This window comes from Watersipora subatra, chromosome 7, assembly GCF_963576615.1.
Source record: "Watersipora subatra chromosome 7, tzWatSuba1.1, whole genome shotgun sequence".
Lineage (NCBI taxonomy): Eukaryota > Metazoa > Bryozoa > Gymnolaemata > Cheilostomatida > Watersiporidae > Watersipora > Watersipora subatra.
Genome location: NC_088714.1, coordinates 44,058,947 through 44,081,521, shown reverse-complemented (window position 1 = coordinate 44,081,521; position 22,575 = coordinate 44,058,947). Strand labels below are relative to the sequence as shown.

General features: G+C 36.6%; 2 protein-coding genes across 3 annotated transcripts in view; one reads left to right on the top strand and one right to left on the bottom strand.

The window, feature by feature from the left end:
* Window positions 1-1,035: 1,035 nt before the first annotated feature.
* On the bottom strand, window positions 1,036-20,954 carry LOC137399375 (RNA polymerase-associated protein LEO1-like). Of its 2 annotated transcripts, XM_068085454.1 has the most exons (12): window positions 20,882-20,954; window positions 17,865-17,995; window positions 17,629-17,709; window positions 15,547-16,125; window positions 14,369-14,553; window positions 13,277-13,506; window positions 12,495-12,595; window positions 11,782-11,917; window positions 9,681-9,778; window positions 4,521-4,702; window positions 3,551-3,703; window positions 1,036-1,636 (listed from the first exon to the last, which is right to left on the bottom strand). In XM_068085454.1, the coding sequence occupies exons 2-12, from the start codon at window positions 17,908-17,910 to the stop codon at window positions 1,574-1,576; spliced, it is 1,854 nt and encodes a 617-aa protein (XP_067941555.1). In that variant the 5' UTR covers window positions 17,911-17,995; window positions 20,882-20,954; the 3' UTR covers window positions 1,036-1,573. The 2 variants fall into 2 exon arrangements, with proteins under 2 accessions (XP_067941555.1, XP_067941556.1); XM_068085455.1 differs by lacking the exon at window positions 20,882-20,954 and having other exon boundaries at window positions 17,865-18,034.
* Window positions 20,955-21,202: 248 nt separating this feature from the next.
* Window positions 21,203-22,575, top strand: part of LOC137400792 (telomerase reverse transcriptase-like) — a 63,726-nt gene continuing 62,353 nt past the window's right edge. Inside the window, exon 1 of the mRNA XM_068087130.1 lies at window positions 21,203-21,302. Within this exon, the coding sequence (XP_067943231.1) occupies window positions 21,278-21,302 (25 nt within the window). The 5' untranslated portion in view covers window positions 21,203-21,277. The remainder of the gene's footprint in view (window positions 21,303-22,575) is intronic.

Below are 22,575 nucleotides of genomic sequence, written 5' to 3'. Positions count from 1 at the left end.
AGAACCTAGCCTAAATATTAGTTTAACTTTTTAACCTTAGCTCGAAGGAGCGCATATCATCCTCTGATAAACACGAGGAGCCTGTTGGTCACCTGTGATAGTCAAAAAAAGCTGCAAAAATTGTTTGGGCCATTTGGCAGGAAGAATGGGTCACATGATTAGACCAAGCTGAAACGAAACCGTAAAGTAGCGAGCATCTATATTTACGGGCTTTCCGAGAGAACCTGAAAGGTTTGTCATAAACTAGTGCTGCGAGACGTTTTATATTGAATTCTATTGGCCTTTTACTTCACGTGATAACTTCATGCGTCAAAACAATATTCCCGTCAAGTTGAGTATATCATCGAAATAAATGGATTCTAATCTATGGCGGTTTCGTGATGGCTGCGATTAACTGTTCGTTTTTGAGCTTTTAAGAGCGCGTAATTACATTTCCACATATTTTGCACCTACAACACAGCAGAGTAAGACATGGTGAACTTTTTGATACCAAATAACTGTAGTGTGAATTTTGTTGCAAATCCACCTTTAAGGGAGTTATTTACACATCATTTGCGAGATTCCCGTAAATGGTAGTACATACTGTAACACAGATGAGAATATAAGTGGTAGCAGTACTAAACATTTACCGGAAGACCTGTCTTCTTTTACCATTAATTTGTGGAATACTCTATAAGGAACTATAGGCTGGAGTATGTTGAGAAGATTACGTTGAAAGATTGCATACTCGCCAGTAAAGTACACCTCAAGCAGTCCAACACCTCACACTAAAATGATTTACAGGCTACATCCTAATAAATTCCCTTTCTATTGAATGGTTGCCTAGCAACACCGACCAAGTTTTGAAAAATTCTTGGTTTCCATTCTTTGTGTTATTTAAAGTGTTGTTTTTCAAGTACAAACTCCAACAAAGGAGCACTCTTTTAAGATACCATAAAATAACTTTTAATCCAAAAATATACGAAATTGTAAAATTTAGGGGACAAATGAACTACAAATGATAACTTTAGTTACTATTTCATTTCTCAGCCATCTTAATTCCTGCTGTCAAACAACAACACATCTACGAAGCTGAACATACGAAATGTGATTTATTACTGTTATATATACAACATTTCATTGTTTGTATATAGCTTATGTACAGCGTATGTACAGCTTAGGTTAACAGCGAATGAGAGGCAGGGATAATTAGCTTTAAGGCTAAATGAGAACAAGCTGATTACTGTTTACGCTCATCTTTTTAACCCAAATCATAGAGGGAGACAAAGATGGGTGGGCTGGTACAACTGACAGCCTCACCTGGCTTTAATTAATAAAGGAATGCAATTGATTCCAAAAATTGGAGGCATCCTGTGGCCATGATTCATCCCCGACAGAGAGGATGTATTGTCAGCTACGTGATGTATAACCTGTAACCGCTGTATGTGACAAACTTTATACAATTGAAAGTAGAGATGAGTGAGTCCACTGGTTAGTCATGTCTTTGATTACATCCATTCGTGGGCTGACTGAGCAGGTTGTAAGACTTATGCACAGTTTAGAAACTGCAGAGTGAGACAGGTGATAGTTTTTTTCAGTCACTTTCGCTACCGGACATAACTTTGGATTTCTTTTTTACAGTTTCTCCATCAGACACCTAGCGTAAAATATAAACATTGCATGAGCTTGACAAAGTCAAATGCAGTAGGAGCTAAACTAAGGTTACTACAGTAAGGTTACTATGCTTGAACAAAATTATACCTAAGTAGGTAAAGGCCGACTAGTGAGTTGTAAAACATCTTCAGAGTAGACGACTAACTAAAACTTTGTTCCTACTAGATTAATACATAATGGAACTCAGCTAGCTTGAGAGACCAAAGGAGATCTGTAAAACAAAGGGCGGCCATAACATATAGCCGTTCCAGACATCCCTTTATTGCTAGATGATGATGAATACAGAATATCCATGTTACAGGCAATACAATTTATTCAGAAAATGTAACCATTAAAATGTTTGGCTTACCTCTTGACCTGAACACAAATGATGGCAACGGTATGCTGTCTTCTAATCTAGTCCATTTGAAAAAACTAATATAATTTACTAGCCAAAATATCAAATACATTAATTCATTTTAGCAGAAAGTAAGTTTTCAACTGTGAGTAATAAATTTAAGTAAGTTAAAGCTTTCATCTGATGCTAATTAAAATGAGTGATGTCATAAAGACACGAGTACCAACTATCAGATTAACCATCAACAACTGTTATTGGCAAATACAGATAGCTCAAATATAGTCACACATAGGCACTCACCAAGCACAGATGTTTAGGCATTGAGAAAACGAAAATAGAAAAGACAACTCAGAGCAAAATCTAAAGGAAAGACAACTCTTTGCATAAACATCTCACAATAGGTAACAACTCTCTTAAACAGTAGGTTTATCACAGATACAAATTACAACTGTCAAGCAAGGTGCTAAAGACATTATTGGCAGACAGCATGGTAGAGTTCATTCTTATTGTAGAGTAATTGCCCCAGTCTTGGCTGGGGCAATTCAATATATATTGAATTATTTCAATATTCAAAATTGAAATAATAATCGTATTCAAAGTTTTGATGGATAGATTCTGCTGGAACAGTAAACCTTTTTATACACACACACTTCTATGCAAGAATTGTTATTATTAATTCAACATATTCAGTATTTTTATTCTGTTTTCTCAGTTCGTATTAATTGTATCATTACCATATCATCTTTTATTGCAAAACCGACTTAATTTAGCTATTACTTGCTAGCTATTTCACATTTACATTTAAACCCTTTTACAGTTGTTTAACATTTCCCTCATAACATGAAGTTTGGAAGTTACAGTTGTTTAACAAAGTTTGAAAACCTTTACAGTTGTTTTATTTTTTCTCTTAATTTATTTAAACTTCACAAAACACTTTTCTCATGATATGAAGTTTGAAAGTTAGAATGGTAACTGTTGTAATATGTTAAATAAGAATAAGTCTTTTGTCCAAAGACTTTTATTATCCGGGCAACACCGGGCATTCAGCTAGTACCGTATATAACGATTTCGCAAAACCTGATAACTGAATTTTTTAGTTGTCCTATTGAATAAAGCTAAATAATTTCTAATAATATCACACTTTCAAGGAGTTTGTAGTCTCCTAAAAGTAAAGAATTCTAGCTATGTGTGGGCAGAGTGTTTCGTTCAAGGTCAAATCTAGCATTAGTTTTGCTAAACATTGTCAGTGTCTACACACATGTTCTGCGAAAATATTCTACCCATTATGTGAGCAAAATATTTTTACTTCAGAAATAGATTGTGATAGCTTTAATCATTTAAAAACTCAGGCTCGCATTTTATAACCAATGACAGGAAATTCTTTATATACATCCTCAAATGATTGGTCAAGACCATTGTTGTGTTTTTACCCAAGGGCTAATATGCAAGCACATTTTAGCTAATACCCTAAACTGATGCTTCAAATGAAAGCATTTGAAGTGAAACGGGAGACAAAACTACCAAAAACTGCCACAAATTCCTCACAGAAGCACAGCTTACCTCATTATTGTCATCACTGTTGTCATCCGAGTCATCAAGCCTCTTCGCCTTTTGCAGCCTATTATGTCGAACGTCATCCTCTCCATCTGTCTCATACTCCTCATCAGCAGAGTCAGACAGCTCCTCATTTCTTGATTTAGCCCCAGTCCTCTTCTGCAAATGAGTAACTCTAGTACTAGGTTTGTCACACAATCATGAATAGAATACTAGAAAGTAAGAACTCAACACTTCCAAGACTTGTAAGTTAAAACTGTGACTGACAATTCTAATCTTTTATGTGTAGATGATTTTTACTAGGTCTTAATTGTTGATTAATTCATCTAATACAATGATCCAATTATTAAACCTTACTTCATCTACTTCATCTATCTGTTACAGTGATTCCTCCTTGTTTGACGAATTTCCCAAAAAAGTGAAAATCCGTGAAATAGAAAGTAATTTTGAAGTCACTAATTCGTTAATCGTAAGCATTTTCTTCTTTTTCTTAGGTTCATTAGATGATTTTGAGGGTCGTGGGAGTTTAAGAGGCATAATAAAGGGTGTCACAGGCACTTTGCGCTTTCACATTTCACAAAACCTCTGGAGATGCATGATGACTCTCGCAATGATGCTCACGGAGGGATTTCCCTTGGCCAGAGTATGAGAGAGATTTAAGTATTTTAGTTCAATGTTATTTATTTTCTTTAATTTTTATTACTTAATAAATATTTTTATTTCGCTAAGAACTGAACCCGTGAAAGCTGAACCTTTAAGTAGCAAAAGATTACTATATATGGAATCTCTAACTAGATGTATTACAGTGAAGTTCCCAAAAAATATTTTTTTACAATGATATCAACCTATTGCTTGATTTGTGCTTACTGATCAACATTTTATTTCTTAACACAAAAAGAAAAGAAATAGCATAAATATAAAAAAAATGTAACTGTACGCAAGCCTATTTGACAGGTAGCAGCTGGTGCTCTCTCACCTTGTAGGAACTCTTAATTGCGTTTATGCTGACTCCATCATCAAGCATAGACGCGTCTAGGCGCCCTCGTCCATAGCCCCTCTCCCTTGTTCTCCTTTGCTGATTTTCTCGTCTTACAGAAGCCCTCAATCGCTCTTCCTCTTTTTTGATGTTGTCAGTCTTTGACAGCTCTGGGTCCACTCCTGAAAAGATGATATGGTTGCGATGGTATATCAAAGCAGAAAAGAAAGATGTCACTTCTTTAAGTAACGGCAATCCTAGTGACTCGATGTAAACCAATCAAACAAATTTTTAATTTTCTCGCAGCTGTATTTTATACCGTAAGGTAGTAGGCATTCAAACTTCTTTCTAACTTCTCTATGTATTTTACACAGAATCTTGTGAGACATCAAAATTGTGACAAAACCAGAGAAGCTTTCATAACATTTCGGGTTAAAAAGACTCAATTCCAGTTTTGACATGAAAATTAAGTTTGAAAAATTAATATGTACATGACTAAAATGGTATTTACATTTTATAATCCAAATTTTTAAAGAATATTATTTTGTCACTTGTAGCGTAGAGCCCTCTCTGAAGAGCCTCAAGTTCAATTTCCAGTGCCACTGCTTATACACTATTCATTGCAGCTAGCATATCTAAGATATCTCGCAACAAAGCTTCAATCGACGCAATTGTGCCAATTACTATACTGGGACTGCCACAAAAAATAGTTACACGTATCTCTCTCTTTATACCCGACACAAGCATTTTAGTAGCAGTCACATGACATAGGCCAGCAGCAACACAATGCATGTAAGAGAAATGATTGTGACGCTTGGAAATTGAACTAATAGCCTTCTGCCTGCCTCAAAGCTGATATACTCCAACCTTGATTTATGATAAACTTTATGTACAAAATATCTGACAAGCTACATAAAATTTCAGCAGACTTTTGTCTCAACATATGAAGCAATTTTAAACTGGTGATACCAAAGAATTCTCGAAACATGACAGTTTTGTAAGCAAAAGTAAAAAAATTGGTAGAATTCTTTACTATAATAAGAGCTATGTCTGACTGTCTAAAGCCACGGTGAGAAGAATTTCCACATCGTATCATATTTGAACTCGGCGACATTCGGTTTACTAGCCAGACACTCTACCATCTTCGCTAACTTTTCACATCTCATTATTTTCAAATAGTGGTACATATATTGCCACACACGGAACTGCCACGGTACTACCTTCAAATAGTGGTACATATATTGCCACACACGGAACTGCCACGGTACTACCTTCAAATAGTGGTACATATATTGCCACACACGGAACTGCCACGGTACTACCTTCAAATAGTGGTACATATATTGCCACACACGGAACTGCCACGGTACTACCTTCAAATAGTGGTACATATATTGCCACACACGGAACTGCCACGGTACTACCTTCAAATAGTGGTACATATATTGCCACACACGGAACTGCCACGGTACTACCTTCAAATAGTGGTACATATATTGCCACACACGGAACTGCCACGGTACTACCTTCAAATAGTGGTACATATATTGCCACACACGGAACTGCCACGGTACTACCTTCAAATAGTGGTACATATATTGCCACACACGGAACTGCCACGGTACTACCTTCAAATAGTGGTACATATATTGCCACACACGGAACTGCCACGGTACTACCTTCAAATAGTGGTACATATATTGCCACACACGGAACTGCCACGGTACTACCTTCAAATAGTGGTACATATATTGCCACACACGGAACTGCCACGGTACTACCTTCAAATAGTGGTACATATATTGCCACACACGGAACTGCCACGGTACTAGCTAATAATAATATTTGAACGTAATAAAGTATATAAATTAAGTTTTATTAGAAGTTGAAGTTACCATTTATTTTCATTACTTACTATAGCATCAAACTTATGCATTGGTGAGCTTACTTACACTTCTAAATCAAGGCGGCAATAACAGCCTCCTTTTACTGATTTCATTATTGAACTACTAATTTAAATTGATTTTTACATTTAGTTTAAGCTTCTGCATTTAATCTTTTACATTTAGTTTAAGCTTCTGCATTTAATATTTTACAACGGTTTGTACAATGCATTTGTTTTAAGGTATATATGATTACTAGAAGTATTTATCTTTGTTTTAAGACTGTGGAATGTGTAAAGCAAAGTGCGATGTAGGCTTATAAAAATGTTTGCTGCAGCTTAAAACTATTTTGACATGCAAAGTAAATATTGGAACGAATTAACTTCGTTTATTCAACTTTGACTGCACTTGACTTCTGACCTAATGTCTTATCCAAAATCTATACCTGCACACATAATTCCGCTAGCACAGTGATAGTTTCCTAGTTTTTCCATACTGTCAGATACCTATATACTCTTAGCTCAGATGAATGTCTCCACGCATTGAGTCATACATAAACTAACAACAAGATGACGATGCCAGCCGATAGCGTTTGTCTAAACAGCAATCCAATGACATCATCAACAATGTATGGAGCTCTCCGAACATGCGATGTAAACGGATGGCAGCCATTTATTTCCATAGTAAAAGACATATGTGCCAGCACGTCCTGTATGTAATAATAACTGTCTCTTCACCTTATTACCACACAGACAGCCCGAGAGCATTTAACAAAACCATATTAAAAGAATAATTTCATTTTAGAACTAAAGAACAAGAAGTCAGTAAACATTTTATGCACTTCTACGGAGAATAAGTGAATCAATGTAAAAAATTTAATTACATAATTATTACTTACATAATTTTTTACATAATTTAAAATATAAAAAACTAGAAAAATGCTACTTGTAAAAATAATCTGGAACCAGCAATAAAATACTTGACAGATGGCTGCAATTATTAAAAACCTATTATGCTCAGGATGCACCCGTCATCCGCAGGACACACCCACCATGCTCAGGACGCACCCGTCATTCGCAGGACACACTCATCATGCGCAGGACACACCCATCATGCTCAGGACACACCCATCATGCACAGGACACACCCATCATTGGCAGGACACACCCATCATGCTCAGAACACACCCATCATGCACAGGACACACCCACCATGAGCAGGACATGCCCATCATACACAGGACACACCTATCGTGTGCATATCACATCTATCATGCATAGGACACACCCATCACGCTTAGGAGATGTCAATCATGCATAGGAAACACCAATCATACATAAGACACATCGATCAAGCACAATATGCACTCATCAGGTAGAGGACCCCTTTATAAGGCACACAAACTATGAACTGATCTGACATTTGAGAATTATCTGAATAAATTCATGATCTGTAGAGACTCACACTGATTGCAAAGACAAAACTAATAGTAACTAAACAAGCATGCTGGACTGCTGGACACAAGTACAGTATACGCCACTAAAATGTAACTATCTGTTACAGGGATGTTTATGTTATAGACATTTTACAAGGCACCAAGCCTAAAATACGTCTACATAGACTAATCGTTCCAAGATCTTTTTAAACTCACCTCTTTAGCCCTTCAGGAAAAAAATTAAAACGCTGCGAGACCCCGGCGATAATCTGGCGCAGCAAAACACTTGTAGCACTAGGCTGGAAAGATTATCTATCTTTATTTATATACCCTATAGGTAGCACAGGATGAAATTATTCGCGGCTGAACACATTCCCGAATAAATTAATCTGAAAGAAGCTAGCAATAGAGTAAAACCTTCGCGTGTGTACACCACGTGTTTAGGTTTCTATTTAGCTAAGAAATTTATGTCGATCATGCTAAACTATAAGTGTTTGACTGAATCCAGAAGTTTTCTTGAATATTTATTGATATGGAGGCCTTTGGAAAACCAACAAATTGTGGTAAGTTATGTGTTTTTTCAACGTAAAGAACTGCAAGAGGGATTTTTGTGATGATGACACCATGCCGAATTCTAAATAACTTGTCACAATCTTGAATAATTTTGTAACGAAGTGTGATGCATTGGCAATGGGTTTAACTCAAAGCCCCGATGATGATTCTAAAAAAGTTTGGAATTCAGCTACGTTTAATAACTCTGCCTAGCAGTAAGTTTTTAATTTGAGGTAGTAGTTTTCTTCCTTGTGTTGAAAAGTAAAGCTAATTATTCGCGGATTTTAATAATTCGCGAAATTGTCAGTACGCGAATTCGCGAATTACTAAATCCATTTCCAAATCCTAATTTCATCCTGTAGGGTATATATTTCTCAAAGTTTGTCTGTGAATCTGTCTGTGTATGTCCAGCTATAGCTATTAAAATCTTGGAATCTAAAAGTCCGCATTATGATGGCTTTGAACTAATGGAGATTGCGACCACAGTTTTTAAATCACCGCACTCTACCTCTCAGCTATTCAAGGTGTAGGGATCACAGGCACTATCATATACCGTATAGCATATGCACACGCTAAATGACGTATTATTTGAAACTCTATGCGTTCTATTAACTCTATGAAACACAATGATTTTTCGTGTTTTCTTGAACTTCTATTTTATATTTTTTATAAGGTTCAATTGCTATATCCGCAATCAAGGCCAATTATTTTGACCCAGAAAATTGTATTATTTCCGTAGGAAGAGCCTCGACATCTTGTCACCGATCGGTCAGACAAAGACAGTACGATATCTCATTTTTACAGTTGTACAACTATCGAGAGGTACCAGTATCGTCGTATTCAATGTTTTGATGAATAGCCACTGGTGGAACAGTAACCTTTTTTATACACACCCACTTCTATGCGAGAACTATTATTACTAATTCAACATATTCAGGATTGTTATGTTGTTTTCTCAGTTCGTATTAATTGTATCATTACCGAAACATCTTTTATTGTAATCGTAGCAAAACAGACTTAATTTAGCTATTACTTGCTAATTATTCCATATTCATCAACTTGTTTCTTAATTTATTTGATCGGCACACAACAACATTTTCTTCATGATATGACGTTTGAAAGTTAGAATAGTTACTGTTGTTATATGTAAAACAAAAATAGATATTTTGTGCAAAGACTTTTATTACCCGCCCAACGCCGGGTAGTACAGCTACATGTAGTATATATATATATGATATAAATGATATATGATGCTGTGAAGGACTTCAACTAACTACAAGATGCACCTACCAGCAATGGGCAGCACCTTTATCTTCACAGTTTTTGATGATCTGTCAGCTAAAGACATGGTCATCTTTCTATGGGTGAAAGAGTCAGTAGAATGAGGCCTACAACAGCACTCAAGTGATAAACGAAGCGCATACACCTATTATAGTACCATAGCATATAAAAGCGTATGTTATAACGATCGCGTGAGCAAGCATGGTATTTGCCTTCCCTAAATTGATTGATCTGCTTCTTTGTTTTGTGTTAACAGATTATTTACAATGCTTGTGATGAGGATTGCTTTTAGCAAATAAAGCAATGCTGGGCAAATGAAATGACTAGGTGAATGATATGACTAGGTAAATGATACGACTAGGTGAATGATATAACTAGGTAAATGATATAACTAAGTAAATGATATGACTAGGTAAATGATATGACTAAGTAAATGATATGACTAAGTAAACGATATGACTAGGTAAATGATATGACTAGGTAAATGATATGACTAGGTAAATGATACGACTAGGTGAATGATATAACTAGGTAAATGATATGACTAGGTGAATGATATGACTAGGTAAATGATACGACTGGGTAAATAATATGATTAGGTAAATCATACGACTAGGTAAATGATATGACTAGGTAAATGATATGACTAGGTAAATGATATGACTAGGTAAATGATACGACTGGGTAAATAATACGACTAGGTAAATAATATGATTAAGTAAATCATACGACTAGGTAAATGATATGACTAGGTAAATGATATGACTAGGTAAATGATATGACTAGGTAAATGATACGACTGGGTAAATAATACGACTAGGTAAATAATATGATTAGGTAAATCATACGACTAGGTAAATGATATGACTAAGTAAATAATATGATTAGGTAAATCATACGACTAGGTAAATGATATGACTAAGTAAATGATATGACTAAGTAAATAATATGACTAGGTAAATGATATGACTAGGTAAATGATACGACTGGGTAAATGATACGACTAGGTAAATGATATGACTAAGTAAATGATATGACTAGGTAAATGATATGACTAGGTAAATGATACGACTGGGTAAATGATACGACTATGTAAATGATATGACTAGGTAAATGATATGACTAGGTAAATGATATGACTAGGTAAATGATATGACTAGGTAAATGATATGACTAGGTGAATGATATAACTAGGTGAATGATATGACTAGGTAAATGATATTTCTAGGTAAATGATATGACTAGGTAAATGATATGACTAGGTAAATGATATGACTAGGTAAATGATACGACTAGGTGAATTATATGGCTAGGAGAATGATATGACTAGGTATATGATATGACTAGGTAAATGATATGACTAGGTAAATGATATGACTAGGTGCATTATATGGCTAGGTAAATGATATGGCTAGGTAAATGATATGACTAGGTAAATGATATGACTAGGATCGCTGAATCTCTAATTAATAGAAAATAACAGGTGAGAATGAGTTTAAGACTGGCATAATCAGAATCACACCTACCTGAGCAACAACGCTTGTGCATACACGCACACACGTATGCATACGCATACAAATATACGCATGCACACACATACAAGACCACATGCACACAAAAGCACACACACATACATACACGCATATGCAAGAGCATATGTGCGCACACATACATACATGTGCACACACAAACACCCATGTATATAAACACGCACGTTTATCCATGTATGTATGAACGTACACTCATGTATATACACACACATGTATGGCCATATATATACATACGCATGTACACATGAATACACAAGAAACAACACTTGTGCATACATGCACACACCTACACACATACAAATACATGCACACATACAAAAAACATGCACACAAAGTCACACATGCATACAAACACATATGCAAGAGCATATGTACGCACACATATACATACATGAGCACATACATGAGCACATACAAACACCCATGTATATACGCACACACGTTCATCCATGTATATACGCCCATGTATATACATTCGCACATACACGGGAATGCGCGCGCACACCGGCCGTACCACAACCCCACATAGTAACCTAAGGTCTATTGAAAATTTTTTTTACCGAAAGGAGAGTTTGTTCTTGAACATGGCCTGGCCCTGGAGACCAGTACCCTGACGAATATAAAGGTGGTTGTGGTCTTGCATAGGCATAGAGAAAACATCGAATATCTCTGTACCGAGATGTAGAGACATGCTTCCTGTAGAGAGAAAAGAAATGGGTCAACATGGCGTGGCTATAATGTCACAACAACCAACATCGGTGAATTTTACATGCTGCAATATGCAAATGAAAAAAATTCTTTTAATATTTTACGATTCTGTCCAAAACTTGTCATGATGAGCTCTACGTTTGCAGAATTGCAGAGCTTAAATGAGATCAAAAAAGCTTTTTTAAAAAACTTTAAAAACCGCATTAAATTATAAAACCTAAGCACAGTTTGCGAATGGATTGCGTAGTTATAAAGTGGCCAGAAAAACTAAATGAATAATGCAAATCTAGTGACCAACTACAAAATGCACCAAATAGTGAAACAATTCACTAATTACAAATTGATAATTTCTTTATATAAAACTTTGTGTCTGCTGCTTTCAACAAGACAAAGCATAGACTTTGTCCCATCCTGCATTTATTTTATAACTCTTTGAAGCGCATCAAACAATCTCTTAGCAAACATTAGATCTCATCTCCACAGATACACCGATAAACTCACCAATTGCTAGATTAGGTGACATAATTGTGAAAAAGAATGTTGAAGATATAGCCGAATAACTAACCATCAGACCACTTGACTACTTTAGAGTTGCTTTCCCTAATCTTATCTCCAAACTCATCGCTCATTGACTCTCCAGTGGTTGGATCTTTCACATACCTCCACCTAACCACACCAAAACACAACAAAATTTTGAAATTCTGATAGATGAGTGATGAATGATGTAACTAGATTGAAATGCTCACGAAATTTTGACCACAATTTAAAAAAGTGGTGTATTCGAAACCAATAGCTGTTCATCTGTGAGCTAGCAGTGATGTTGCGTCAATGGACCTGAGTGCAAAACCAACAATCATGACTTCTAAGGAAATGTCAGTCACAGAAACTGCATAACATCAGTTTGTGCTGCCAAATAGCATCCTCAAAATCGGAGACAAGCTTCAGCGCAATTTAAGAATTATTACAAACTATAGGTTTTGGAGTGAACGCGTTTTTCTCTGTTTGGTAATAATTTGTAAAATAAGACTAGTTTGGATAATTTCCTTTTAGTAATAGAGCAACTAATCAGCCTGCCAACACTTGTATAAATTAATCTTTGTATAAGTGGAGTATTTCTTGAGCATTCAAGTTCCACATCATGACATCCTACCTCATAAAAAGATGGAGTCATCCTACCTCATAAAAAGATGGAGTCATCCTACCTCATAAAAAGATGGAGTCATCCTACCTCATAAAAAGATGGAGTCATCCTACCTCATTACAAAAATGGAGTCATGCTATCAGATTCATTCTCAAAATGGAGTCCTAGTACTTCATACTAAATATGGAAACATGGATTCATCCTACCTTATGGTATTCTCAACTTTGAGTTTAAGCCTTGCTCGACCTTCCTCATCCATCACTTCGTCTTCGTCTATCTCATCCTCGTATGTCGAAGGGTCAAAAGGGCGAGTCTCAACCGATAGAAAGTTTGGCAACTTAGCGAAACTAAGACGGTCTCCCAAATCAGCGATCACACGAGGAATTTCAACTTCAATACGGGTCTCTGGGATAACCTCCTCTTTTTCCTCAGGTTCCTGGATGAGCAGAGGAACTCTAGATTACATACTTGCATATAACATAAAACTACTTATTGCGTATTGGAAATGCTTTCGACCAGTAGTGAATGACAGCGCACACACGTTTATGTTAGGAATACTATTGCGTGTCTATTAGAAGCCTTGCGATTATCTTTGAAAAACAATTTTTGCTAAAAATTAATGTGATGGCATTATTGTTTAAAAATGTTTTTGTTTATCACATTGAGTGAACACTGAGGAATCAAAGCAAGAACTTTGACATTCCTAATCTGTTACGACAGAGCCCATGCACTAAACAAACAACCATTTATCAGTAATAAAAGCGACAGATAAAAATTATCGCAATCATTTACTAGACGCAAACAAACAATAAATTTATCAATAATTCAAGAGGTGTTCACCGTTAACTGGTCAGCAGCCACACTATTTGCTCATGATATTACAGCCTCTTACTCAAAACTGACATCAGCCTGTCTTATAAGATAAAAACAGTAGCTCAGGCGCAATCGACACACTGATTTTCAATTGTTGTCTATAAAAACTAAACTTTGCATAGTAGATAGCTCTATAGATAACATAGTAGATAGCTCTATAGATAACATAAAAAGATAGCTCTATAATACATGTAGATAACATAGTAGATAGCTCTACAATAGATAACATAGTAGATAGTTCTATAGATAACATAGTAAATAGCGCTATAGATAACATAGTATATAGCTCTATTGTATTGCAGCAATTTTGAAAAGAGGCAATGACACTATAGCAGCATTCCACCCACTGATGTAACCTCTCAAAAGATACTGTATATGTATTACTGCTATAAAAACAAAGAGACGATGTTATACAGTGAGTGTACCTTATCCTTTTCTTCATCAGATATATCATCAGCTTCGCCAAATATGTCTTCGGCGGTTGCACGAACTGCTTCTGGGTCGCTGCCGCTATCGCTAGGCAGCCGCTGACGACGCTTAGCCTCCGCATCACTTCCTTGATCGCTGTCATCTGAAATTCGAGCTCTGCCTTTTCTAGGTATGTCACTATCTAGAAATAAAACATAACAGAGTGTATAAAGGCTCAATAGATAAATGTTATTATGGCTGTCGAACTCAGCTTTTGGAAAGGTAAAACAACTCGCAAGACCTCTTAGCTAAACCAGGACAGATGTTGATATTTCTATATAGCATGTGAAGGCTGACAACACTGGGCTCGTCAACAGCTTGAAAAATTGGGAAGTAGAATTTCACTAAACAGTTTCAACAACAGTAAAATGCAGGAGTGATACTAACGGATGTCGAGCTCATGACTTAACTTGAGTGATGCTAGAGCAAGCCTAATTAGGGGAGTACCGATGAATGGGTCATATCCGCAACTTGTTGATAATAATATAAATTCCATATATCCTCGTGTATAAGCCGAGATAGAAACGTAAATTTTTAAAAGTAATTTCAGTAAAGGGGTCGGCTTATATTTGCATAACTCTGATCGCACTTAAATAAAATGACAATATTCAAACTTAATTCTAACAACTACAGCTCGAACCCTACTAATCATGCAGCCTGTTACTTTCTTTTTGGCCTCTTGGCTACACTGTGGGTGATGAGTTAAAAGCATTCAGAGTCAGATGATTCATCACTATTACTCTAGCTTGCTGCATTATTATTACTATTAAAAATAAATAATCACCATCACTATTACTATCGCCCAACAAATAATCATCAAGAGCCCATTGATCAACAATCAGTGTTGTCTCCGTATAAATAGCGTTATAAATGTATCATATGTAAGCGTAAATGTACAAACCTGTAAGACTTGGGAAAAATGTTACTGGGGACTGATGCATACCTCTCAATATGCAAACTGCTGTTTTAAAAATAAAACATGGTTGTAAGTCTGATAATATCCTAGTGAAAGAAAGTGCCATCTACATGTACAATAGTTGAAGTTAGTTAAATATTTTCAGCTAAGCTTGTATAGGCTGACCAGTACCTCGCCACAAGCCTTAACTTCCTTTAAACCTCGGAGTAAAATCAATACCTGAACCAGAATCTTCTTGCTGGCGTGTAGGTGATGGCTGGGAGGCATATGATTGGTTAGGAGAATTCTGAGCGCTATCTGAATGCTTAGGAGAGTGCTTGGAACCCTCTGATTGGTTAGGAGACTTGTGGTCATCATCTGATTGGCTAGGGAATCCAGCTGGAGATTTTGACGCTGACCTAGCATGAGAAGGAGATCGGGACCTTGAAGCAGACCTCGAGTGAGCAGGCGATGCTGGCGCTGAGTCGGACGGAGCGGGTGAACCAATAGGAGTAATGGATTTGGCAGGCGAAGCGGGTGACCCTGAACGACTTGAGCCAGCATTAGATGCAGACTCTGAGCCAGAATCTGACTGTGCAGGAGAAGCTGGAGAAGAATCCTTGCCTGATGCAGGAGAAGCTGGAGAAGAATCCTTGCCTGATGCAGGGGAAGCTGGAGCAGAATCCCTGCCTGATGCAGGGGAAGCTGGAGCAGAATCCCTGCCTGATGCAGGGGAAGCTGGAGCAGAATCCCTGCCTGATGCAGAAGAGGCAGCAGAGTGCCGACTGCCAGCTGGAGATGCTGAACCAGCTGCACTGCCTGGAACACATGCATTTCATAACTTTAGTAGAAGTCTTCCAGACAATTACCAGCCAATCTATAGGTAGGATTAAACCTTGAAATACTAAACTAACCCGTAATACTTGCTTTTGTTGTATGTTATAGTTAATATACATATATATTTCTCAAAGTATGTCTGTCGTATGTGTGTAGGTTTTCCGGCTATAGCTATTATTAGAACAGCCGAGCTGGACAACAATGCAGACGCAAAGTCATGGCTTACCATCATTGGAAGCCTGACCTTATTAACTAGCTTAGTGGAATTTTCCATTGGCAATATGCCAGGCTACTAGCTTGAAAGATACAGTTGCTTGACAAAGTTTCAAAACCTTTACAATTATTTTTATTTTTCTCTTAATTTATTTCAACTACCGACACACTTCTCTCATGATATGTAGTTTGAAAGTTAGAATGGGAGATGTTGTTATATGTTAAATACAAATCAATTTTCTGTCCAAAGACTCTTCTATGACACGGGCAACGCCGGGTTGCACAGCTAGTTTTCTCATGAAAACACTTTGCATTTTGTTAAATCTCAGTTAGAGTAAAAAACACAAATACTTCAAATAAATAGCATTAAATAGTAGCATTAAAATAAGTGCATCAAATAAAACTACAAAACAAACTAGAAGTAACAACTTAAACTAAAAACGTTCAAAAAGTAAAAGCAGGCTTTTATTATTAGGTTACTTTATTGACACATCAAAGTTTAGACTCGGGTTAGGTGATAGTGATAGAAACATGCAACACAACTTACAAACTTACTTCAACTTATAGTTAAATAACCTAATGTATGTTTTTACATTTTGCCCTTAATTTAAACTAACTCTTTTACAGCAGTCTATTGTTATGAGTAATTTCTGACACTGTATGTTAGAAATTATTTTATATGTCTGCAACAACTATTTGCTCTGATTATATCATATGTCAAGAAATTGGTAGGCACAGGTGATCATGCGTCGAGGTTTGACTGTATTTCATTGTTTCTCAAAAAGCAAATGAACACGTTTATACCAAAGCATATAAGTCACACTGTATTTTTACAATAATACACTATTTTTAATGTGGATAGTGTATGAGCATACAACAGTCAATGCTCCCAAATAAATAAATGTGAAGTTACCATCAGTTCATATTGAGCAAAGCAATTGAAACATCTCTATATAATATTGATATCTCAGCAATATTAGTGTCCAATTTCAAATGATAATTATAAAGTACGTATGTATATCGGCAATATAAGTAATATATACTGAATACCAAATATTTTAAAGGTGGTTAATCATTATTAAGATGACTTGGTGGCAATTCCTAACACTGCCCTATTAGCCAACTCATTCTCATAAATCGAAGGCTAACTCTTACAACAGTCATGTTTGTTCGTAGTTTCCCAACATACTTATCGAACTACTATTGTTGTGGTTTTAAAGGTAAAAAGCTTTTACGGATAAAATGCAACAACGTGTAAACTTAACTGCTTACCACTACCACTACTGGATGAGCCACTGTCGGAACTCGCAGATGGAGATTCACTACCACTCCTACCTCTGTCTTTGCTCGGTCCTGATAATCAGGAATATGCATGCAAAATGGAACCACGACTGTATAAGAATAGCGACAGTTACATTTTTCGATATGGTTAGTTAGCAAATTAAGTTCACAGATAATGTGAATATGGGGTCGAGCAAGAGAACTTTTCAACACAACTTCCCACTTACCTTCATCTTCTGAATCACTACCAAAGAGTTGCTCCATATCACTCATCTCGCTACTACTTGAAGTAATCTAGTACAGCCTTGAAGAATAGCTAAATGAGTTGTTGGCTTTTACGAGAAGTTGAATTTCTAACCTGCTTTAAAAATGAATCATGTGAAACTTTCCCTAAGATCCTATGTTAGCCAGTTGTCTACTCTGCTTTAAACAATGAACCACTAGTCAACTCACCATTGGCAATCTGTCCAAGTGTACCTCATGAATATTTATTTTGAGTCAATCGAATTGACAGAAACATTGAGGTTAAAATGAGTGAGCTCTTCAGAGACTCATTCTACTCACAGTGAGCCGAGCCTTATTTTTGTAATAAATAATAAACGATAGCTTAAAAACTTGTGAGAGTTTTGAAAGTCAATTTACAGAAGTAAAACTTCCAAGAAATTACACGATTGGCTTCTCTATGTTCCTCTGTTAGTCTTTTGCATTGCCACAATTCTGTAATCAGTAGGGGAGGTTAATGAGAGCAATGATATACAGTCCCCCAAGGATAGGCGACGGCTATCATATGTGCGGGGTTTAATGAACGTGCTCTGTTAGGATTGTGCTAGCCTAGGTTTCGGAGCTAACACAATTCTCGCGGGGCAGTCGCGTTGCCTTGTTAGGTTTTGGAAAACACGACTCGCTGTTGTGTCAATAGCTCATTTAGTCAATAGGCCCCGCAATTCACAACAGCAAATCTTGAATTTCTACAATGTAGGGGTAACACCTAACTAAAAAAATGGATCCATAGAAAATAAAACATTTCAAATTATCTACATTTACTAATTTTGAAATTGGTAAGTGTCGTAGTACACGCTTAAAGTTAAATATACTTTACCAAAAATCACCCAAACAACGGCCTTTTTTTCTAAATTTTTATTAATATTTTGCCACCCCTAATATAAAATGACAAAGTCTTTCATCCTTGTCACACTGTTTTACCTGGCCAATAAGATGGGAGGGACAGCAGGCAAAGCTGTGGAGTGTAGTTTTCATACTCAAAATCTAAATATAAAACCGAATTTGGGCTATTTTATGATTGCGACTATTAATATCGTGAATGCTTGTAAATGGCAACTGACTGATCATAACGGTGACAATATTGGGCAACTATATTTATTTGACAACAAAATGAAACCAACAGGTCAGTAAAATAACCACTATTGTTCATGTTTGAAAATTTACAAGGGGCTTCATTCAGCATATTTGTTTGTTCGGGTGCCGTGTTCTGGTTCATCCCAACAGAGCTCAATCATTAAGCCCCGCCCACATGATGCCCGTCGCCTATCCTTCTGGGGCTGTATATCATTGGTGAGAGTTGGGTCAGTGGTGGAGTTGGGTAGTATTAGTTTATAGGCGACAAGCAAGTATAATTGGAGAGTTGATGAGGCCGACAGTCGAAAGACATGATGATATCCCTTCTTGCTGGTTTCAATAACTCAATCAGAAAAGATGGGTGAACTATGAACAAAATCTTCGAAAAAGATGATTTTTCCAAACTTTTTAAGAATAAACACATTTTGCAGAAGATTTTTGATTTTCAGGCCCATATGCCATACATAGTGCCTTTTACAAATAGATTTAACAACTTGAGATTGAATTGAGATGAATATGAAGGGAGTACAATCTTGTTTGTTTTTTAGTCCGTATGAGGAGACAGTGGGATTATTGGGCATTGTGAGAGTTAGGTTACTGACTGGACTCTCACACTTTTAAAAGTCAGCTGACAGAAAATGTCTATAAACCTAAAATATTAATTTTAAATTAGACATAGGAAAAAAATATCAAAAAGAAGTAGGCTACAAGTACAGTACAGCCAAGCAAGTAGAAAGAGGGAAGTGTTCCATTATATATAATGTGCCAGCTTCACTCTACAATGATATATGAAATGTGCAATAGACCAAAATGACTTTGGGTACTTTAATTATAGACCAGTTAACATAGTTTTTTCCAGCTGAGGTGAAGGAAATGTTAGAATATGATGTAAAGATTTAGACAACAGTTGCCATGATTATTTAAAAATGTGGCCTAAGCATTTTTGTGGCCCTACTTTTTCATATAATGACCCAACTCTCTCTCATCATGAAACAACTCTCACCGCATTAAGGGAGGGTTGAATCAAAATCAGTTTTATTGTTAAATTTATAAATGAAATATCGCAAAAAAATTTGTTGCAGCACTACATGTTTTACGCGATGTAGGTTAAAATTCGTCGTAGCATAATTCCTCCACACTGGCCATCTAAAAACAAAACGCATGAAAACAGCACAGGAGTAATGTTAACTAACCAACACTTGCTAACCTCCCCTTATTAGCAAATCGTAAGCTATTGGCAGCAATTAGTGAATATTAAACCCTTTCGCTTAAAAAAATACATTCTGAGCATGCATTAGACAAAGTTTCATATAGATCACAAAATAAACAGTAGTTCATTAAGTAAACTTTAACGTGCAAAGCGGTGTAGTAAAACTAACAGAATCTTAGAACACTTGATTTAGCAGCAAGTACACGCTCTGACATCTGTGCTTCAAACCCTCTATAATAATATCTGGCACCTATGCAGTTATATTTTACCACTTAAACTCTTGACAGCCTCAATACAAATTATCATTCAAGAATGAAAACATAAACAAGATTACTACAAAAACCGTACTTACAGGAATGCATTAACACTCATTGACGGCAAAATATTTGACTACCAAAACTGATATACTTCAATGATAGGCGAAAACGGCTAATAGTGAAGTACTAAACTAAAACTGTTTTACAAATGAACTGAACAAGATAAATAAAAATGTAAATTAGTATATTAAAACACATTTCCACATTTTATCTATCCAAATTATTGTCACGCCAGTAAACATACGCACAAATGCCTTCCTGATAGAAACTAAAATCTATGAAAAACATAACCGCTAAAGAGCTAACGTCTGTGAAAGTATACATATAAGTTGAACAAGTTAGTTAACAAAACGTTCATTACTTCATCGATGCATAGCCGCGCTGTCAAACAACGGCAAACTAGTTATTTTAATCAATGTGAATTTTTCATTATTGCCGATTACACTGACATTACGAAAAGCACAAAACTTGCCTCGCGATAGTTTTCAAGGGTTTACACTTTTCCTACTAAGCATATAAACTAAACCTCGCACCTTGTCCCAACCTTATACATGTACATGTATTACGTAAGACGTACATGTATTGCAGCTGCAGCCAGTTCGTCCAATTCCTTCGAAAGTCGGAAGCCTAACCTTATGGAACGTTAGGTTTTTATGAACTCCAGCAATGGGTTTCTTGCGCGAAAACTGAAAATACATCGCACTGGTGGAAAACTGTTAATGTTTAAAATCATTCAAAACGTGACAACTTTCAAAGTATGGATATTCTCATCAAAAATTTAGGTTAGTTGAATGTCAAATAAAATTTAAGAGATTCAACAGCAACTAAAATACGAGACGCTAACTAAGCGTGGACGAAATAAATCAAACATTTAGCAGTCACATACGTGATACAAGTTAATTGTTCACACTTTTGCTTCAGCTCTATTGTTAGATAAATTTTGTCAGCCCTTTCTTTTGTTTAATAATTTTAGATGTAAAAGCCACTTAAGGTAATGATTGCAAAGGAACGATCGTTGACAATACTGTTGTTATGTGTGTTTAGTGAGAAATAAGGCATGTTATGCTGTCATGAGTGGTTATGGAGGATTATGTTGTTGTGTAGAAATACTGCGAAAACAATATACCAATAGGGAATGTGTTGTGTATTCACTCACCACAAGTTCACTCTCGTGTAGCAAGAGGAAGAACAATGCCTCTTATACACCCTTCTCCGTATCTAGTCAGCCATTCCTTAGCTTTATCAATACACTGAGAAAGCTACATAATCCTGCAAGCCTGTGTGAGAGGCTTTGTCTCTCAAAACCTATCTGGCTTTTTTAGCCCAAGTTCCTGTAACATAGTCAGACGCACAAGAGACATCTGCATATACGACATGCCCTTTTTTTCTTTGAAGCCTGAACATAGCACCTGTAACTGATGGGGTTCAAACATAGGTTTAACCACCAATCATGTTGGGAGGCAACAAGCTTTATGTCTGACATGCATGTATACTATCCTCTGGTACTCTAATAGAGCCTGCATCATCATGAGCTCGCCAATGTGTTACACGGGAGCTTAGCAATTGTACATGAGTATGAGAGTGGCCTGTGAACCAGATGTTAACCAATACTAAATCAAAAGTGGCCTTACCTGTATGGGTGGAGTCCATCCTCTCCCATACTTACTCCCCGAGCCATAGTGGCTCTTGCAAGTCTAACCTATCACCTTCAGCTCTAACCTGCAAGTCCTGAGCACATACCTGTTCCTGTTTTCACCTGCTCCCATGTCGTGACTAGGTATCGGGGTCACCTTCTTTAACTGACATCATCGGGTCATCTGAATCACATATAGGGTATTTCCCAAACTCCTCTTCAGTGGCTGACATACCCTCCATCAGGGCCTCTGCCTCATCGACCGCTTTAACCCCAGAAGACTTTCCCTGGGTTACCATGCCCCCTGTTTTGGCATGGCTAGCCTCTTGGCTGGTACAGGTTACTGTCGAGACAGGAACTTCTACACCTCCCCGTTTCGAGGTGTGGGGAGCCAAGTGGGCCTCCCCGCTGACAGACAGCTA

Coding starts and splice junctions, on each gene's coding strand:
- LOC137399375 (XM_068085454.1), bottom strand. CDS start 17,910: ATGAGTGATATGGAGCAACTCTTTGGTAGTGATTCAGAAGATGAAG. Junction 13,507..14,368: donor CTGATGAAGAAAAGGATAAG/GTACACTCACTG, acceptor CTGCTCATCCAG/GAACCTGAGGAAAAAGAGGA. Junction 4,703..9,680: donor AAAGGTGCTGCCCATTGCTG/GTAGGTGCATCT, acceptor TCATCTTTTCAG/GAGTGGACCCAGAGCTGTCA.